The 21,482-nt window shown below is 37.1% G+C and overlaps 1 protein-coding gene across 3 annotated transcripts in view; it reads right to left on the bottom strand.

Annotated features, from left to right (window-relative positions):
* Nucleotides 1–21,482, bottom strand: part of LMLN (leishmanolysin like peptidase) — a 122,990-nt gene that overhangs the window by 60,121 nt on the left and 41,387 nt on the right. For all 3 annotated transcript variants that reach the window (XM_057544958.1, XM_057544960.1, XM_057544959.1), the window contains exons 11-15: nucleotides 19,136–19,212; nucleotides 16,146–16,256; nucleotides 5,901–6,033; nucleotides 4,008–4,167; nucleotides 1,765–1,895 (exon numbers count right to left, since the gene is read on the bottom strand). In XM_057544958.1, coding sequence (XP_057400941.1) covers nucleotides 1,765–1,895; nucleotides 4,008–4,167; nucleotides 5,901–6,033; nucleotides 16,146–16,256; nucleotides 19,136–19,212 — 612 coding nt within the window. The remainder of the gene's footprint in view (nucleotides 1–1,764; nucleotides 1,896–4,007; nucleotides 4,168–5,900; nucleotides 6,034–16,145; nucleotides 16,257–19,135; nucleotides 19,213–21,482) is intronic.

The following is a 21,482-nucleotide window of genomic DNA, read 5'->3' as shown; positions in this document are numbered from 1 at the left end:
AACAGCTAATCCATATGCTAATTGTTTGGAAATCATGCACATTTCCCCATATAAATGGTTTTGAGTATTAAATTAGCAAAATTAACTGACAACACTAGGTACTACAGGGAAGCCAAGTACGTTCAGTCTTTGTAGATGGTATTACAAATCTACGTAATCCCTTTGTGGTGGTGGTGGTGGTGTAGAGAAGACATTAAAACAGGCTGGAAAGGTTATCCTCCTACTATAGTTCACACTGTTCCAGCTTTATCCCATTTATCCTAATAGTCTCACTTATGTGAATTTATTTTAAAAAATTGATTTTAAAAAGGTAAAGCATGTAAATATACTTACAAAAACATTTTTACATAGTGAAAAGTGAAAATTAATTCAATATCTCACAGGAAAATGACTTCCCTAATTATGATACTTTAAAATGATGCAATGTTCTACAGCTATGAACAGTAAGTATTATTATTGGGAGAACTTGGAAAAGGTATCTTGGTCTGTATAAAAAGTACTAAGTAAAGTCACTGAAACAAAATTATGTATTCTGATTACAACTAGATCAAAACTATGTATTTAAGCAATACATAATCTTTAATAGAATGAATTCATCAGAAAATGGTTGCTGGATTATAGTTGTCAGATTATAGGATTATAGCTGGAAAGTGTTTATTTTTAATTGTCTTTTATAAGGTTTCAAAGGTAATTTTACATGAATTGTATGGTGTGTGAATTATACCTCAATAAAGCAGTTACCAAAAAAAAGAGTTAATTTTAAAGAAACTTTAAAAATAATAAGTTAAATTGTCAGCTACATTAGTCCATTTAGCTCTTGTAGGTGAAATACACAACAAATTCTTATGTTTCAGTTTTCAGGATCACACTCTCCTCCCTGATGTCCATTAGTAGGGTATGGAATATTCATTAGGTCTGATGCTCCTAAGTTACAGAATGCCTGTATCTTAGTAAGTTCTATGGTGATGCAGTCATTTAATATCAGACATGCAAATAATAAATTAAGAAAATAGTAGTTTGCTCTCTTTGGATTTCTAATTTCAAAGGAAAAAAATCTACTATTAATCAGTAGTTGATTTATTAATTCTTAAATCCATGCTTTCTTCAGATTTTACAAAATAAATTATAGTTTTTTTCCATTACAAAGTAGTTTTAAAGAACAGAATTACAGAACTTCCCTGTTGGCGCAGTGGTTAAGAATCCGCCTGCAATGCAGGGGACACGGGTTTGATCCCTGGTCCAGGAAGATCCCACATGCCGTGGAGCAACTAAGCCTGTGCACCACAACTACTGAGTCTGTGCTCTAGAACCCGTGAGCCACAACTACTGAGCCTGTGTGCCACAACTACTGAGGTCCACTTTGCAACAAGGAGAAGCCACCGCAATAAGAAGCCCACATGCAGCAGTGAAGACCCAACGTAACCAAAAATAAATAAATAAATAAATAAATTAAAAAAAAGAACAAAATTACATGTTTCCTAATATTTCCTTAGGATCTATGCCCAGAAGCAAAATTATTATAAAACTTGCTGATATATAGCAACTATATATAATTTTTAAACAGACAGAGAAAGGCAATTTCTCTCAAAGAAATGACAATATTTTGACAAAACACAAATATCCAAACTAATATTTACAATAAATAAGTTAAAGTATTAATCAGTAGAAATAAAAGATATAAAATGTATTTGAAAATATAAAAACCATATAATGAGATACAATTATGTAATATTTGGTACAGTTATTAACAATCATATGGTTTACCTGATAGCATCCACTCCCCCAGTCCGGGTAACTCAGCTTCCTTTCACACTTTTCCATGACAAATGCTGATTTCTGAATTAGACAAACTGAATGAGGTCCATACTTTTCAGCACCATAGTTTTTAAAAAGGTCTGAAGCAAACCAGAAAAGTTTTCTTTATTAAAAATGGACTTTGGGCTCAAAGAATAAGAAATTGAAGTATTCCACTCTTATAATTAAAAGTTGCTTTAAAAATCAAACATGTTTCATGGATATTTTCAATTAAAAAAAATCAATAGAGAGGGTTCCAAACTCAAACTGGATTCTCAATAAAGCAATTAGTAGGAGAATTATTATATCAGAAGCAAGAGATAAAATTGGGCCTAAAGCAACTAAGTTAAATATATAGAGGAAATGGCACTAAGAATCACCTTCAATGGTGTCCTAAATAGGAGTCACTTCCCAAGTGACCCATGATAGGATAAGGCCAAGTGATTTATATAATGAAGATTTTTTTGGAGTGCTGCAACTTTTGCAAGACGTTCTTGTATTTTCAACTTATGCCATCTCCTGGAAGTCAATAAATGACAGGTTGAACTAGTCTTAGACTAAGCACAAATCTGCAGAGGTATGGGGCAGACTAAATGACCCCTAACTAGCTAATGGACAAAGGAATGAAGTCCTTAAAGCCTAGGAATAAAAAAAAAAAAAAAAGCCTAGGAATAATTTTCTCTCTTTACACTTAATACAAGTTTCACCTTTTGAAAGCAGAGTTCAATTAGCCCATTTTGAAATATTATAAAGATAAAAATTTTATGTCAGTTTAAAAAAATCTTAATTGTATAAGCTAAGAAAGAAAATGTAAAACAATAAAACAGAACTTTATATTTCTTTATTTATGAATATTTCAAAGTCTTCAAAACACATAGTGATCATTGCCAAAAAAAAGAAAAGAGGGGTCAGGCCAACCCTCAGGCCAAATCCTGAGAAATACCTGTTTTTATAAAGAAATTTTTATTGGAACACAGCTATACTCATTCACTTACATATTATCTGTAACTGCTTTCACACTTAACAGCAGAGCTGAAAAGTTGCAACAGAGACTGCATGACCCATAAAGCTTAAAATATTGACTATCTTGCTTTTTATAATAAATATTTGCCAACTCCAGCTCTAAAACATTAAAATGTGACACTATATCTTTGGCAAACCCATAATTGACAAATATGTGCATTTCTTTTGCTGTAACATGCAACTGTTGCGTAGTTATGTCATTAGACATTTATTAAGTAGGTAAGTGATGGGAAAAAATGACTGTACAAATCCAGTTACATCTGCCAGGTTTAAGAATAAAAGGAAAAAAATTATGGAAATTTTAATTTTAAATGATTTAGTCTGAAATAAAGTATAGAATGGGGGCGGGGAGGAAAGGACCAGGTTAAAGATTTTGATGACCACAGGCAGAAAAACTACTTATTGCTCTTGATTAACAAATCAGATGTGAGAACATTTTGTTTACAAAGGTGGTTAGTATGAGCTATAACTACTATTGCTGAATATCCAATTGCCATACTGTTTATTTCCTTGATGACCTGTTCATTTAAATATACTAAATGGGAATAAATAAGATGGCAATACATCTTACTAGCCATGGGACAATAGTATTATTCTGATATCTGGAGAATGACACGTTATGTCTAAATTACATAAGATGCACACTCCTCAGGAGAGGAAAGAATAGAATACCTAATACGATTTAATAAAAAGAGTTCTGCATTGGAGGATCTCGCACTGACATCAATTAAATGTATTACTTAGTAGCTCTTCCCTCATCTGTGAAATTCGATAATATCTTCTCTATGTCTCTTGTCAGGTTTTTAGAAGAACAAAATGAAATGATAAAAGTGAAATTGTTTTGCAAATGAAGTGTCATGCAAATATAAGGTATTACTAAACGGTAGTGTGTGGACACACATGTGCAAGTGTATCTAATAGCTAACAATGCTTTCTATGTGTCGTAATTCTAAGCACTTACTGTATTAATTCACTTAATTCTCACAACTCTATGAGACAGGTATTATCTCTTTTGTACAGAGGAGAAAACTGAGGCGCAGAGAAGTTACTTTGAACAGGTGGATAGCAGTGGAACCACAACATAAACTCAGACAATCTGGCTCCAGGGTCTGTATCCTTAACCACTATTTTGTATTGCTGATATATACTTTTAATATGTATATAACATTTAATTTCACTAAACTACTAACCTGGTTGATTTTCCAATACTCTACAATCTGAGCTGCGCTGATATTCACCACTTAAATGCCAACTGAATTCCTGACTGAAAGGGCAGTAGTCAGCAATTTCTACTGAACCACCGTAATAAGGCAGATCTTCTGCAGGTACTCCACTGAGTTCATCGAAGTACTACAAAGAAAAAAATATTAGGAAGGCAGGAGAGTAAGAAACATTCTACATAATCAAAACAAAGCCCACAGGCAATTTATAGCAACCAATTAATGCTGTATAACACAAAGAAGATATTAATCTATTTTTTTCATACATAGTACAACACAAAGATAGTAATATACTACCTGAGGGGTATTTTGAGGTTGTTGTAGTTTTAGAAATAAGCAAGGTAAGTAAATTAGTCTGTTTTTTATTAGATGACAAATTTGACTAATGTTTTAAAAGGATGAATAGGAAGAGTTTTAAGAGCTGACAAAACACAAAACTAATGCATAGAATTAAGATGTTTTAAATTTAATGTACTTCAAGTGTTTTTAGGAGAATTAATTTATATGTTGTTTTGACAAACTTGAAAAAACCGTAAGAAAATGAATGAGATCATATATATAAAATATTTTGAACACCAAAGGAACAAGGTACCAGATAAATTTTAAAGATTTCACATTTTAAATTATATTATTAAGAGAAGAAATATATAGTCGCCATCTTCTGGTGTCTAAAGCACTCAGTGTGGTCATAAACATATGTAGGAAGCTCAAAATTTAGCAGCAATCACTTTAAATTCACTTCTGAGATATCATTTCTGACTAATGGGTCCTCTGTCAATGGCAGGCAGAGCTGAGGCTTTTTTTAGAAATAGCCTCTTCAACAAAAAACTTAAAGGTCAAATCAGAGATTCAGACTGGACACATGGGACCGTTTCCTTCACCTTTCAGATCTCATTAGGCAAACTTTTCTAAAGCAGAACTTCCAAGTCTTCTAATTAACTGAACTACAGTACCTTAGTTACTCTATTTTATTTCCTTTTTAAAAAAATTTTTAATTTTATAATGGGTGTAGTTGATTAACAATGTTGTGTTAGTTTCAGGTGTACAGCAAAGTGATTCAGTTATACATGTATCTATTGTTTTTCAAATTCTTTTTCCATTTAGGTCATTACAGAGTATTCAGCAGAGTTCCCTGTGATGTACAGTAGGTCTTTATTGGTTATCTATTTTAAATACATCAGTGTGTACATGTCAATCCCAAACTCCCAATCTATCTGTCCCCCTCCCCCTTCCCCCCTGGTAACCATAAGTTCGTTCTCTAAGTCTGTGAGTCTGTTTCTGTTTTGTAAATCAGTTTAGTTGTATCATTTTTTAAAGATTCCGCATATAAGTGACATGTGATATTTGTCTTCTTTGGTTAGTTTCTTTCTTTAAAGAACCTTGTTTTTGATATAAATTAAAGACGAAGACTTTGGAAATAATTAAAAAGACAATACAAACAATTTATAAAAAGTAGATCAAAATAGGGACTTCCCCAGTGATCCAGTGGTTAAGACTCCACGCTCCCAATGCAGGGGGCCCGAGTTCGAACCCTGGTCAGGGAACTAGATCCCACATGCCACAACTAAGACCTGGCGCAGCCAAATAAATAAAAAAATAAATATGTATTTTAAAATAGATCAGAATAAATATTCTAAATGTCTCTTACCATTACTACAAGACATTGCTGGATATTAATTAATTGCTATCAATTAACACATTGGTTATAAAGAAATGGAAGAATTCTTCAGTTTTTTCTAACTTACAGAAAACAAATGGGGGCTTAAAAATTGAAAAACTTAAGAGAATTCACTCTTCTAATTCAAAATGGAGACTTCTTTTTAAAAGGTTGATTCCTGAAACCGTGCCCCAAAGAAGTGTTACCTGGTACTCCTGAGGTAAAGGTTTCGGAAACTTCTGCAAATTACACACTGCAACTGCTCTCTGGTCCTGTCTGCAAGTTAACTGCAATGGATTACTTCTGAGCGTGTTACAGTAAGGGCTCAGCATCTGTCTCCTGTACACAAAGATAAAACACCATGGTATCAAACTCTGAAGAAGATATTATAAGTCTATTCTAGAGTTTGTGTTTTCCATTACAATTTCAATATGTTTTAATACCTTAAAACTAATTGCTAAATCAGTTGTAAGTTATAAACTTACTTTTCAAAGCATAAAGGAAATGCTTAATGTAGGTGTGAGGATTAATGCTAGATATATGACTCTTTCACTGTTATTAAGTAAGGTCCTATTTATCTCTTTCTCCACTTTTGCCATAAAATGGAGTTCCAAGGTCCCTAACCAGTCTGCCTTCTTCTCTCTACCTTTCAGAGTCTTCTTACAGTTGTTTTATTTATAATGTCTAGGGGTTTTAGTTGTGCTTAGAAGGAGGAATAGGAAAGAGTACATCTACATCTTCCCAGAAGTGGAAGTGGGACTTGTATTTTTATATTATTTTTAAAAAAAGGTTTCCCGGGGGAGTTCCCTGGTGGCCTAGTGGTTAGGATTCTGGGTTTTCACTGCCATGGCCCGGGTTCAATCCCCAGTCGGGAACTGAGATCCTGCAAGCTGCACATGGCACCGTGAAAAAAAAAAAAATTCCCCAGGTGATTGTGATGCATTCAGACTAAGGAACTATGTTGGGGAATAATATGATGTTGTATCCCACAGGCTTGAAAGCCTGGTCGATGCCCAGCCTCCAGACTGAATAAAGAGTGCAGAGACAGTGACAGAGACATCAATGGTTTATTCTTACACGTCTGAAACAAAAGCGTCCTGGAGTGACACCCCACCGCGTATGGTAGACTGCAGGCGGGACATGGCAGCAATCTTCCCTACTCAGGGGAGAAAGGGGATACCATTTATGGGGAACTGACGTCAGGTGGGCTCATCAGTTACCAGGGAAGCCAGCAGCTGGGGTGGGGGCAAGCAGGTAGGCAGTTACTGATTAAGCCCTATAATTCAGAGGACTGGATAGTCACGTGAATAAAGCAGGGACTGGTCGAGCAGATGAACAGAGAACAAGAGAACAGCCATCTTGAATGGCCTGACCATACAACTTTTATTTGGCATTTTATGATTAATAGAACTTTCAAATAGCACATAATCTCATTATTTCTAAAAGGAACCCTCCAAAGTAGAACTAGTATCTTTATTTTACTGATAAGTAAAAAGTTTGAGACAATTAACTTGCCCAAGATCATAAAGCTGATGAGGGACAGAGCTGAGACTTCAATCTCTCTCTCCAAGGCCAGGGCCTTGCTCATCACAGAAGTACCTGGTGATGGGTACTTGTGTTAAAGATGTTAGTCTTATCTTTTGTCATCTGGGCTAGGCCCCAAAGCAGTTTAAATCACTCATAGTTTCTACTAAGGAGTCTGACGTCTGAGTTATAAGCCTGCTGTGAGAAAAGCTGCTCATAAGCAGTAGCAGGAAGCACTGCAGTTACTTTGGGGACAGCTAGTTAACTCCAGTACTACAACCTGATCTGCCAGTGTAGTTGTTCCCAAATTTTGCTGCACATTAGAATCATCTAGAGAGATTTTTAAAGTCTCCATGCCCACCTTGCACCCCATACCAATTGAATCAGAATGTCTGAAGGCAGGAATCAGGCATTAGTATGACTCATAAAAGGACAAACTGATAATTTGAAATTCATCAAAATTAAAAAACTTTTGTTCCACAAAAACACTGTTAAGAGAACTAAAAGTCATATTGGCATAAGACACGAAGAGACATCTCACCAAAGAGGATATCTAGATAGCAAATAAGTACATGAAAAGATGTTCAACATCATTAGCCATTAGGGAAATGCAAATTAAAACCACAATGATATATCACACTACTTTTCAGAATAGCTAAAATAAAAAATGGTGACGGGGGCAGAGTCAAGATGGCATACTAGGAGGATGCAGAATTTGCATCTCCTCACAACTAGGGCACCTACCAGGCTGGCTCCCGTGGGGGACCATGGACACCTAAGGGGACGGGAGGAAAACCCAGTGACTGGGTAGGATGTGGGGCGTGGGGGGAGTGAAGGGGGAGGAGTAGTGGAGGCGGGATGGGACTGGCGTTCCTGAGGGGCGGCTGGGGGAGGGGAAGGGATCCCACGCCCCAAGGGGGAAACTGGGGAACCACTGGGAGGGAGGAGGATCAAAAGGGAGCATGGTCAGGTTTCCCCTGCACACCTGGACCCCCAGGAACCTGCTGAGATCCCAGGCCTGATCCTCTGCCCACCTAGGCCCCCTCCAGCCGCGCGGGTCCTGAGGGAGTGGGAGGGAGGGAAGGGGGAGCAAAAGTAAAGGCCGGACCTCTGGGACCAGCACCCCTGAGGGGTGGCTGGGGGAGGGGAGGAGTTCCTACACCCAGCGGGACCCACCCACAGTTGGGGGTCCAGCCCGACGGTGGACAGCCTGGGGGAGACAGTGGGGGAGGGGCGTGAAGGAACAGAAGGGAATGGGGCCAGTGCTTTCCCTGTCCACGTAGGCACCAGGAAGCCTGCTGGGCTCCCAGGCCTAATCCTCTGCCCTTGGAGCCTCCCTCCTGCCACACAGAGCCCAAGCCCTGCCCCTACACCCCCACCCAGGGCCCTGCCTCTACACTTCGAGACCCCCTGCCACGAGCTGGGCCTAAACCCCACCCACACACCCTCACTCAGGGCCCTACGTCCAAACTCCAGAACCCCACACACCAGAGGCCCTCCTTTCGACGTGCTGCCTCTCCCCTTCTGCGCAGGACCTAAGCAGAGGCCCTGCGCCACGCTCAAATTTCACCCCCCACCGGCCTAGGTCCTGCCCCACACTAAACCCCCACCTCTGCCTAAGTTCCACCACCACCCCAGCCTAATCTGTACCCCCATAGCCAAGGCTTCTTTTTTCTTTTTTCCTCTCTTAGACTGGGGTTCTGTTTTACCTTGTTGATTCACTGTTGTTGATTCTTTTATATTTTTCCTAAAAAGCTTTTATTTTTCTAATTTTATTTTATTCTTTATACTTTGTTAGTGATCTCTCCTTTTGGCTTGTTGGCCCCCTCCCTTTTTTTCTTTTTTTTTTGCTGTGGTTTTATTTTACCTTGTTGCAGTTGTTTCAATTATAGTTTTATTTTTCCTGATATATTTTTATCTTTCTAATTTTATTTTGTTTTTTATTGTTTGATATTGTACTGATCCTTTTTTAATTTCTTTCTTCCTTTTTTTTTTTTTTTACTGTGCCACGAAGCTTGCAGGATCTTGGTTCCCAGGCTGGAGGTCGGGCCCGAGCTCCTGTGGTGGGAGCTCTGAGTCCAAACTGCTGGACTAACAGAGAACCTCAGACCCCAGGGAATATCAATTGGACTGAGGCCTCCAGAAGGTCCTCATCTCAGCACCAAGACCCAGCTCTATCTAACTGCCTGCAAACTCCAGTGCTGAACGTCTCAGGCCAAACAACCAGTAAGACAGGAATACAGCATCACCCATCAAAAAAAAAAAAGAAAAAAGAAACGACAAAAAAATATGTTACAGACGAAGGAGCAAGGTGAAAACCTACAAGACCAAATAAACGAAGAAGAAATAGGAAACCTACAGTAAAGATAATCCAAAATCTCGGAAATGGAACGGAGAAAATACAAGAAACATTTACCAAGGATCTAGAAGAACTAAAGAGCAAATAAACAGTGATAAACAACACAATTAAGAAAACTAAAAACACTCTAGAAGGAATCAATAACAGAAAAACTGAGGCAGAAGAACGGATAAGTGAGCTGGAAGATAAAATGGTGGAAATAACTGCCAGGGAGCAGAATAAAGAAAAAGGAATGAAAAGAATTGAGGACAGTTTCAGAAACCTCTGGGACAACATTAAACACACCAACATTTGAATTATAGGGGTCCCAGAAGAAGAAGAGAAAAAGAAATGGTCTGAAAAAATATTTGAAAAGATTATAGTCAAAACTTCCCTAATATGGGAAAGGAAATAGTCAATCAAGTCAATCAAGTCCAGGAAGTACAGAGATTCCCATACAGGATAAATCCAAGGAGAAACATGCCAAGACACATATTAATCAATCAAAAATTAAATACAAAGAAAAAATATTAAAAGCAGCAAGGGAAAAGCAACAAATAACATACAAGGGAATCCCCATAAGGTTAACAGCTGCTTTTTCAGCAGAAACTCTGCAAACCAGAAGGGAGTGGCAGGACATATTTAAAGTGATGAAAGGGAAAAACCTACAACCAAGATTACTCTACACAGCAAGGATCTCATTCAGATTTGATGGAGAAATTAAAACCTTTACAGATAAGCAAAAGTTAAGAGAATTCAGCACCACCAAACCAGCTTTACAACAAATGCTAAAGGAACTTCTCTAGGCAGGAAACACAAGAGAAGGAAAAGGCCTACAATAACAAACCCAAAACAGTTAAGAAAATGGTAATAGGAACATACATATTGATAATTACCTTAAATGTAAATGGATTAAATGTTCCAATGAAAAGACATAGACTGGCTGAATGGATACAAAAACAAGACCTGTACATACACTGTTTACAAGAGACCCACTTCAGACCTAGGGACACATACAGACTGAAAGTGAGGGGATGGAAAAAGATATTCATGCAAATGGAAATCAAAAGAAAGCTGGAGTAGCAATTCTCATATCAGACAAAATAGACTTTAAAATAAAGACTATTATAAGAGACAAAGAAGGATACTATATAGTGATCAAGGGATCAATCCAAGAAGAAGATATAACAATTGTAAATATTTATGCACCCAACATAGGAGCACCTCAATACATAAGGCAAATGCTAACAGCCATAAAAGGGGAAATCAACAGTAACACAATCATAGTAGGGGACTTTAACACCCCACTTTCACCAATGGACAGATCATCCAAAATGAAAATAAATGAGGAAACACAAGCTTTAAATGACACATTAAACAAGATGGACTTAATTGATATTTATAGGACATTCCATCCAAAAACAACAGAATACACTTTCTTCTCAAGTGCTCAGGGCACATTCTCCAGGATAGATCATAACTTGGGTCACAAATCAAGCCTTGGTAAATTTAAGAAAATTGAAATCATATCAAGTATCTTTTCTGACCACAACGCTATGAGACTAGATATCAATTACAGGAAAAAATCTGTAAAAAATATAAACACATGGAGGCTAAACAATACACTACTAAATAACCAAGAGATCACTGAAGAAATCAAAGAGGAAATCAAAAAATACCTAGAAACAAATGACAATGAAAACACGGTGACCCAAAACCTATGGGATGCAGCAAAAGCAGTTCTAAGAGGGAAGTTTATAGCAATACAATCTTACCTCAAGAAACAAGAAAAATCTCAAATAAACAACCTAATCGTACACCTAAAGCAACTGGAGAAAGAAGAACAAAAAAACCCCAAAGGTAGCAGAAGGAAAGAAATCATAAAGATCAGATCAGAAATATATGAAAAAGAAATGAAGGAAACAATAGCAAAGATCAATAAAAAGAAAAGCTGGTCCTTTGAGAAGATAAACAAAATTGATAAACCATTAGCCAGACTCACCAAGAAAAAAAGGTAGAAGACTCAAATCAACAGAATTAGAAATGAAAAAGGAGAAGCGGGCTTCCCTGGTGGCGCAGTGGTTGAGAATCTGCCTGCCAATGCAGGGGACACGGGTTCGAGCCCTGGCCTGGGAGGATCCCACATGCCGCGGAGCAGCTGGGCCCGTGAGCCACAGTTGCTGAGCCTGTGCGTCTGGAGCCTGTGCTCTGCAACAAGAGAGGCCGCGATAGTGAGAGGCCCGCGCACCGCGATGAAGAGTGGCCCCCACTTGCCACAACTGGAGAAAGCCCTCGCACAGAAACGAAGACCCAACACAGCCAAAAATAAATAAATAAATAAATAAATAAATAAAAATTAAAAAAAAAAAAAGAAGGAGAAGCAACAACTGACACTGCACAAATACAAAGGATCATGAGAGATTACTACAAGCAACTATATGACAATAAAATGGACAACTGGGAAGAAATGGACAAATTCTTAGAAAAGCACAACCTTCCGAGACTGAACCAGGAAGAAATAGAAAATTTAAAGAGGCCAATCACAGGCACTGAAATTGAGACTGTGATTAAAAATCTTCCAACAAACAAAAGTCCAGGACCAGATGGCTTCACAGGCGAATTCTATCAAACATTCAGAGAAGAGCTAACACCTATCCTTCTCAAACTCTTCCAAAATATTGCAGAGGGAGGAACACTACCAAACTCATTCTATGAGGCCACCATCACCCTGATACCAAAACCAGACAAAGATGTCACAAAAAAGAAAACTACAGGCCAATATCACTGATGAGCATAGATGTAAAAATCCTCAACAAACTACTAGCAAACAGAATTCAATAGCACATTAATAGGATCATACACCATGATCAAGTGGGGTTTATCCCAGCAATGCAAGGGCTCTTCAAGATATGCAAATCAATAAAAGTGATATAGCATATTAACAAATTGAAGGATAAAAACCATATGATCATCTCAATAGATGCAGAAAAAGCTTTTGGGAAAATTCAACACCCATTTATGATAAAAACTCTCCAGAAAGTAGGCAAAGAGGGAACCTACTTCAACACAATAAAGGCCATATATGACAAACCCACAGCCAACATCGTTGTCAACAGTGAAAAACTGAAACCATTTCCTCTAAGATCAGGAAAAAGACAAAGTTGCCCACTCTCACTATTATTCAACATAGTTTTGTAAGTTTTAGCCATGGCAATCAGAGAAGAAAAAGAAATAAAAGGAATCCAAATCAGAAAAGAAGAAGTAAAACTGTCACTGTTTGCAGATGACAGGATACTATACATAGAGAATCCTAAAGATGCCACCAGAAAACTCCTAGAGCTAATCAATGAATTTGGTAGAGTAGAAGGATACAAAATTAATGCACAGAAATCTCTTGCATTCCTATACACTAATGATGAAAAATCTGAAAGAGAAATTAAGGAAACACTCCCATTTACCATTGCAACAAAAAGAATAAAATACCTAGGAATAAACCTACCTAAGGAGAAAAAAGACCTGTATGCAGAAAACTATAAGACACTGATGAAAGAAATTAAAGATGATACAAACAGATGGAGAGATATACTATGTTTTTGGATTGGAAGAATCAACATTGTGAAAATGACTCTATTACCCAAAGCAATCCACAGATTCAATGCAATCCCTATCAAACTACCAATGGCATTTTTCACAGAACTAGAACAAAAAATTGCACAACTTGTATGGAAACACAAAAGACCCTGAATAGCCAAACAATCCTGAGAAAGAAAAACAGAGCTGGAGGAATCAGGCTCCCTGACTTAAGACTATACTACAAAGCTATAGTAATCAAGACAGTATGGTACTGGCACAAAAACAGAAATATAGATCAGTGGAACAAGATAGAAAGCACAGAGATAAAGCCACGCACATATGGTCACCTTATCTTTGATAAAGGAGGTAAGAACATACAATGGAGAAAAGACAGTCTCTTCAATAAGTGGTGCTGGAAAAACTGGACAGCTACATGTAAAAGAATGAAATTAGAACACTCCCTAACACCATACACAAAAATAAACTCAAAATGGATTAAAGACCTAAATGTAAGGCCAGACACTATCAAACTCTTAGAGGAAAACATAGGCAGAACACTTTATGACATAAATCACAGCAAGATCCTTTTTGACCCACCTCCTAAAGAAATGGAAATAAAACAAAACAAAACAAAAAAAATGGGATCTAATGAAACTTAAAAGCTTTTGCACAGCAAAGGAAACCATAAACAAGATGAAAAGACAACTCTCAGAATGGGAGAAAATATTTGCAAACGAAGCAACTGACAAAGGATTAATCTCCAAAATATACAAGCAGCTCATGCAGCTCAATATCCAAAAACAAACAACCCAATCCAAAAATGGGCAGAAGACCTAAATAGACATTTCTCCAAAGAAGATATACAGATTGCCAACAAACAAGTGAAAAGATGCTCAACAGCACTAATTATTAGAGAAATGCAAATCTAAACTACAATGAGGTATCACCTCACACTGGTCAGAATGGCCATCATCAAAAAATCTACAAACAATAAATGCTGGAGAGGGTGTGGAGAAAAGGGAACCCTCTTGCACTGTTGGTGGGAATGTAAATTGAAACAGCCACTATGGAGAACAATATGGAGGTTCCTTAAAAAACTAAAAATAGAACTACCAAATGACCTAGAAATCCCACTACTGGGCATATACCCTGAGAAAACCATAATTCAAAAAGAGTCATGTACCACAATGTTAATTGCAGCACTATTTACAATAGCCAGGACATGGAAGTAACCTAAGTGCCCATCAACAGGTGAATGGATAAAGAAGATGTGGCACATATATATAATGGAATATTACTCAAGCCATAAAAAGAAACGATATTGAGTTATTTGTAGTGAGGTGGATGGACCTAGAGTCTGTCATACAGAGTGAGTCAGAAAGAGAAAAACTAATACCGTATGCTAACACATATATATGGAATCTAAAAAAAAAATGGTTCTGAAGAACCTAGGGGCAGGACAGGAATAAAGACACAGACGTAGAGAATGGACTTGAGGACACGGGGAGGGGGAAGGGTAAGCTGGGACGAAGTGAGAGAGTAACACTGACATACATACACTACCAAATGTAAAATAGATAGCTAGTGGGAAGCAGCTGCATGGCACAGGGAGATCAGCTTGGTGCTTTGCGACCACCTAGAGGGGTGGGATAAGGAGGGTGGGAGGGAGACGCAAGAGAAATGGCATATGCGGATATATGTATGCATATACCTGATTCACTTTGTTATACAGCAGAAACTAACACAACACTGTAAAGCAATTATACTCCAATAAAGATGTTAAAAAAAAAAAGGTGACAATACCAAATGCTGGTGAGGATGTGGAGAAACTGTTATTGCTCATACATTGCTGGTTGGAATATAAAATGGTATAGCCATTCTGGAAAAGAGTTTGGCAGTTTCTTACAACACTAAACTTGCAACTACCATATTACACAGTGATTGCACTCCTAGGCACTTATTCTAGAAAAATGAAGATTTATGTTCACACGAAATCCTGTACACAAAAGTTTATATCAGCTTTATTCATAATAGCCCAAAACTAGAAACAACCCAGATGTCAACATGTGAATGGTTAAACAAACTGTGGTACATCCATATCATGGAATATTATTCAGCCATAAAAATGAGCAAAGTTTTGATATACACAACAACTGGGTGAATCCTCAGAAAATTATGCTGAGTGAAAAAAGCCAATCCCAAAAGGGTAGATACCATTATGAGTCCATTTATATAACATCCTTGAAATGACAAAATTACAGAAATGGAGAACAGATTAGTAGTTTTCAGGGGTGGGAGGGAAGTGGGTATAGTTACAAAAGGGCAATAGGAGGGATCCCTGTGGTAATCCAGATATTTTGTATCTGACTGTATCAATGTCAATATCCTGGGTGTGATATGGTACTACAGTTTTGCAAGATGTTACCAATGAAGGAAACTGGATAAAGTACACATGAGGGCTCTATTTCTTCTACAACTATATGTGAATCTACAATTACCTCAAAAAGTTTAAAAATATATACATTTGTAAATATATGAGCGCATGTGTGTGTGCGTGTTTCCCCCAAAATTGGAGACTGTATTTTTTAAAAAGCTTTCTAGGTAATTATGAGATGCATCCAGATTAGAGAACCACTATTCAAATGTTGTTTTATGTTTTTGATACTGAATCAATAGTGGCATCTATGTTTATGAGTGCATTCTCTGAAGAAAACAAATAAGAATGCTAGAGTATGGAAAATTTTGCAATATATATATTTATGAATTACAAGGTAAACAGAAATGTTTTATGGCTCTGGCGCTCACACTGTACATCCTTTTGGTATATGCTTTAAAACAATACTGTGGCTAGTTATTATGATATTATCATAAAGAACTGTAGACGGTTTTCCACACATTTTGAAATTGAACTGTTTAGACGACATTTTGAAAATCGGGACACTTTAGGCTCTGGATAGAGAACAAAATCAGGAATAAACGGTGTCATCAAAGACATTAGGAGGAAAGGCATCCTTACTTTTGTCTCTGCTGATCAATCCAGAATTTACAGCTCCTCCTGACAAAGTCACAGCCCATTCCTCGGCCCCAGTCTAACTTCTCTGCCATGCTGTAATTAGCTTTATACCAGCTGTGGAAATAATTCAAACAAAGCACTTTATATTACTGTCATTTAAAAAACAACTCCAGCATACCAATTACAAATCTCAACAATGAGCAAACTAGAACCTCAAAAAGGACTTTGGTGACCATCCCCACAGATGAGCATTTACAAACAAAGTCCATCCTGCACAGGATTGCTGCACAGGATCACTGCAGCAGGGACTGTGAAATTTTAGTCTTGAGGAAAACATGAGTACTCGAGGGTGCTTTTACATTTGAAAAAAACCAAACCAAACCAAACCGTGTTCCCATTGTAATTTTCAAAGACGATATAAGTCACAGAGGAGAAAATGATTAAGGTGTGAGACAAGGGGAATAAAAGGCAAAGAAACAAAGAGAATGAGAGAAAAAGAGAAGGGAGTAAACTGAAGAAGAAAAGTAGAATTACTAGTTGTCTAGCCTTTACCTAATCTGATCCAGTTGGTCCTAGTTTCTTGCTTCCCTGGCCTTGAATTTGTGATATTCTATCAATATGGCTCCTGCTTGTGACTAAACATTACACCATTATAATAAGACAAATGAATACTATGCCTAAAACATTAAAAATGTTCCAATTTCAGAGAAAAACCACAGTGATTTATCGATAATTTCCTGGCAAAATTAATCAAAGGCAACGAACCTACTTTTGTTAGTTTTTCTTTTTTATTCTTTTTTTTTTTTTAAATTTATTTATTTAATTTTTTTTTGGCTGTGTTGGGTCTTCGTTTCTGTGCGAGGGCTTTCTCTAGTTGTGGCAAGCAGGGGCCACTCTTCATCGCAGTGTGCAGGCCTCTCACTATCGCGGCCTCTCTTGTTGCGGAGCACAGGATCCAGACGCACAGGCTCAGTAGTTGTGGCTCACGGGCCTAGTTGCTCTGCGGCATGTGGGATCTTCCCAGACCAGGGCTCGAACCCATGTCCCCTGCATTGGCAGGCAGATTCTCAACCACTGCGCCACCAGGGAAGCCCTTTAGAGAAATATCTATTCAAATCCTTCACCAATTTTTAAATTGAGTTGTCTTTTTATTTCGAGTTGTTAAGAGTTCTTTATATATTCTGGGTACTAGATCCTTATCAGATAGATAATTTGCAAATATTTTCTCCTTTTGTGAGTTCTTTCCACTTTCTTGACAGTGTCCTTTGAAGTACAAGTATTTAATTTTGATGAAGTCCAATTTATCTATTTTTTCTTTGGTTGCTTGTGCTTTTGGTGTCATATCTAAGAAATCACTGCCTAATCTAGTATCATGAAGATTTACACCAATATTTCCTTCTAAGAATTGTATAGTTTTAGCCTTATATTTAGGTCTTCAATCCATTTTGAGTTAATTTTTGTATATCATGTGTGGTAGGGGTTCATTCTTTTGTATATGGATATCCAGTTGTCCCAACACCATTTGTTGAAAAAACTATTCTTTCTCCATTGAATGGTTTTGGCACCCTCATCAACATCTTTACTCTCAACCATTATATACGTATGTGTGTACTTTGGTTGTGATGTATTTCTCACTGTGTGAGACACCATGCCTAAAAAACTTCTAAACGACATTTTGCAGAATGTGTGAAGGGCTTTGGGCAGTAGAAAGGACCACTTGAGATGCAGGGAGACATTAAAAAAAAGGCTACTATAGTAATCCAAGGAAAAGATAATGGTGGCCTTGATAAATGTGACCCAAAAAGTAGACAGACTCCTGGGATACTGAAGAGCTAAAAATTAATCAAGATTTATGATTGATTAGATGTGAGAGGTAGGGAGAGGGAGTTGTCAAGGATGATTCCCAGGTTTCTGGATGGAGACATGATAATGTCTTTTACTGGGAGAAGGAATTTAGCTAATCTACACTAAAGTCTTATGGATTTATGAAAATTAATTTCCACATCTACAATTTAAAAATACTGCCAGATACTTAGAAACATCTGGCTCATTTTTCTCTTGCATCAGAAAAAGGAAGAAATGCTTTGAAGTTCACCAGTGCCATGTTTCACTAGTGACCCACAACACTCCACAGTGCTTCTATATCCTACTGGTATCTTAAAGAAACTAGCATTATTTACAGAAGGGCTATAAATAGGTTGTTAAACAGAGCAGCAGAACCACTTTTGTTGGCCATTGCTTTTTAGGGATAAATGGGAAAGAGCTATAATGGCACTAAAAGGAATCCAGCATTTTTTTTTTCTTTTCAAAAATATGAATTTCCCTCCTTGGTCCACTGAAAATGACGAGAAGCAATGACAACCCAGTAGAAATGAACACAGTCCCTAGATTGTGGTTTCTAAAAGCTATTCTCCATCAAAAGGAACATTCCAGTGCTCCTTGGAAAACTGGCTGATGCCAGATCTAGGATGATGCAGATCAGCCTGGTACATCCTGCTATACCAAAAAGCAAGGAAGCTATCAAAAACTGAGACTTGTCAAAAAAAACCCCAGGAGCCCACAGAGAAAAAGACTCCCATTGGAGTCATTTAAAAACAGTATTCTATTGCTTTACAAGAAAGTTCTATTGCCTTAAAAACCAGGAATCTCTACATAAACCAATTTCACTTACAATTAAAAAAAATTGTTTATGTAAGCTTTTCCTTCATATCCGCATGGGCTCTGCTTATTAAAAAATAAATCTCATAATGCCAGGGATTTAGTTCTATTCATTACTATACACCTCAGGGCCTCAAACATTTACTGAATGAATGAGTGGAGCTGGTACAGGTAATGGATAGCTAACTGCACAACATTTTAAAAATAGGTATATTTTACTTCAGTGTAAAATGTCAGTATTTTCTTAAGCTAATATTCATTTCATCTTAATAGTAATCTTAATATTCATTTCATTTTAATAAACAATTCATATAAAATTCTCACAGCTGTCTTACCCAGTGTCCTCCATTAACGCCAGAGTGATTCGAGAGAGGACTCGGTTCTGGGTGTGAGAACCAGTCATTGCTTCATTCTGAAAATCACCAACAGATTTTAATTAGAAGACTGGACTCCTTCCAAGTCCCAATAATTTCCGTGAGTGCTTTGATGTATATTTAAAATGTTGCAAGTGTGAGAGGCTGACAAAATATTGACTTAAAATAGTGGAATACATAAGCCTTCTTTAAGATGACAAGACTGAAGCTTAAAGCAAAATCTACTTTCTGCCTCAAATGTCTATATTGTATACAATTTCCCTGTAATGATAGATAACTAGGATTTAGAACTCTGTGATGAAAATGAAGATAAATATATGGAAACAGAAATACTGTAAAAAACATTACACTATTCAGGCAAAGTAAAGTGGGTGGTTGAGACAGATGCCCAGATAATGGAGTGGGGAATGGAATACTTGCCTGAATTACAAAGAAAATGCTCTTATAACCAACTTTCTATACTCTGCGATCACAGAAATACATATTAATATGCAAAACAAGTATCACAGAATCACAGGATCAAAGGAGTTGCCTGAGGGACCCAAAATATCAAGGTCTACTAACTACCCAATGTCTTAATTTGTATAATAAAATTCCTTCCAGGAGGTCACCTAATGGTAAGGGCTTCACTGTCTCTTAAGGAAGCATATTCTATCTTTGGGAAGCTCTGATTATTCTTTTTTTTTTTGGGTGCCTGCACGGCTTGCAGGATCTAAGTTCCCAGACCAGGGATCAAACCCATGCCCTCAGCAGCAAAAGCACGGAGTCCTAACCACTGGACTCCAGGGAATTCCCGAATTCTGCTAATCTTTATGTTGAACACTGGATGGCCATCTAAAGTACTTTAATATTATCTTTTTAAAAAATAGTTCAAGGACACAAAGTTGATTTCAGAGGAAAGGCAGCAGTTAATGAAACTAATAAAATGACTACTCTCAAGTCTTCTATTGAAAACTAAGTAAATTTTCATTTCTGGCCAATCTACAGCTTTCTAAAGGGAATCACTTGAGAAAACTGTTTAAGGAAAATAAAGAAACTTATTCCCATGTGAGAAATAAGTGTACATGTCTTCCATAAGTTTCTATCACTGTTACTTTGTGGTCACCTAGATAAGAACAGTCAGCACAAGCATTAATTTCACTCTTTTCATAATTTTGCTAACTTGGATCATGGTGTATGTAACCTGCAAGTATTTAATTATTTAAACAGACGTCTAAAAAAAAAATGCACCCCCCCCCCCACACATACACCCTTTGACCCAGAAATTCCATTTCCAGGGATTTATCCTTCCTTTTTCTATATAAACAAATCTGATCTTGCATTAACTTTCTAGTTCTGCTCCCCTGGAAACCTAATAAGGGTGGAATGTCAACTGTGTTACTAGGCAACAGGACTTAAGGAAAAAACACCACCTGTTATGCCTCTGGACTTGGGATTACTATAAATGAACATGAATACCTGTTGGTAAACCACAGTTTCGGACTTCTCTGTGTGCAGTGGCTCTTATGGGTATGTCCCTTACAGGCATCTGGAAGTTATGTCTATGAAACTGTTAGAAAAAGATGTTGGTTCTTATTTGGGACATGGTACTTCTAAGCCAGGCTGGTTCTTGCACCCCTCTATTATGGTCTTGTGCTTATGGTATTTGAGCTGGAGGGAGAGGGAGAGAGGCATGGATGACAGCCCTTAGACTACTGTGTAAAGCACTAGAGAAATGCCTGACTCTGCCATGCTGGCATGCTGTTCTTTCTTTCTTGTATCCTTCTAATGTTTTTTGAATGTGACCTGTTTAGGTCTTACAGGTTTGACTGACTGTTTAGTTGAACCTAAGAACACCTACTGGAATGCCACTCCTGTAAGGCACTGAAGATATAAATAAATTGCTCATTACAACATTTTTAAGACAATAATTATTCATAATTTTAAAAAAAAATTTAAAATTAAAACATAATTATTCATTAAAAAGGATTGTTTTTACATTCATATAATACTATGTAGCTGTTTAAAAATAAGTAGATCCATGTATACAGTCTATTCTACTAATGCATGTATTTTTGTAATGTAAATGAGCTCATGTGAGACTAGTAAATAAGGGAATGACATCAGTATAAGATGGAATCATGTTGGTTCATAATGATTTCTCTCTGGATTTTAATGTTTTGTGCAATGGAGCAATAGCAGCTAAATTAATCACTTTGCTGTACACCTGAAACTAATACAACATTGTTAATCAACTATGTTCCAATATAAAATAAAAATTAAAAAACAAACAAACAAAAAACCAAAATACACTAAGACAGCAGAACAC

The sequence above is a fragment of the Balaenoptera acutorostrata genome, chromosome 4 (assembly GCF_949987535.1).
Source record: "Balaenoptera acutorostrata chromosome 4, mBalAcu1.1, whole genome shotgun sequence".
Taxonomy (NCBI): Eukaryota; Metazoa; Chordata; class Mammalia; order Artiodactyla; family Balaenopteridae; genus Balaenoptera; species Balaenoptera acutorostrata.
This window is presented reverse-complemented; position numbering and strand designations above follow the sequence as displayed.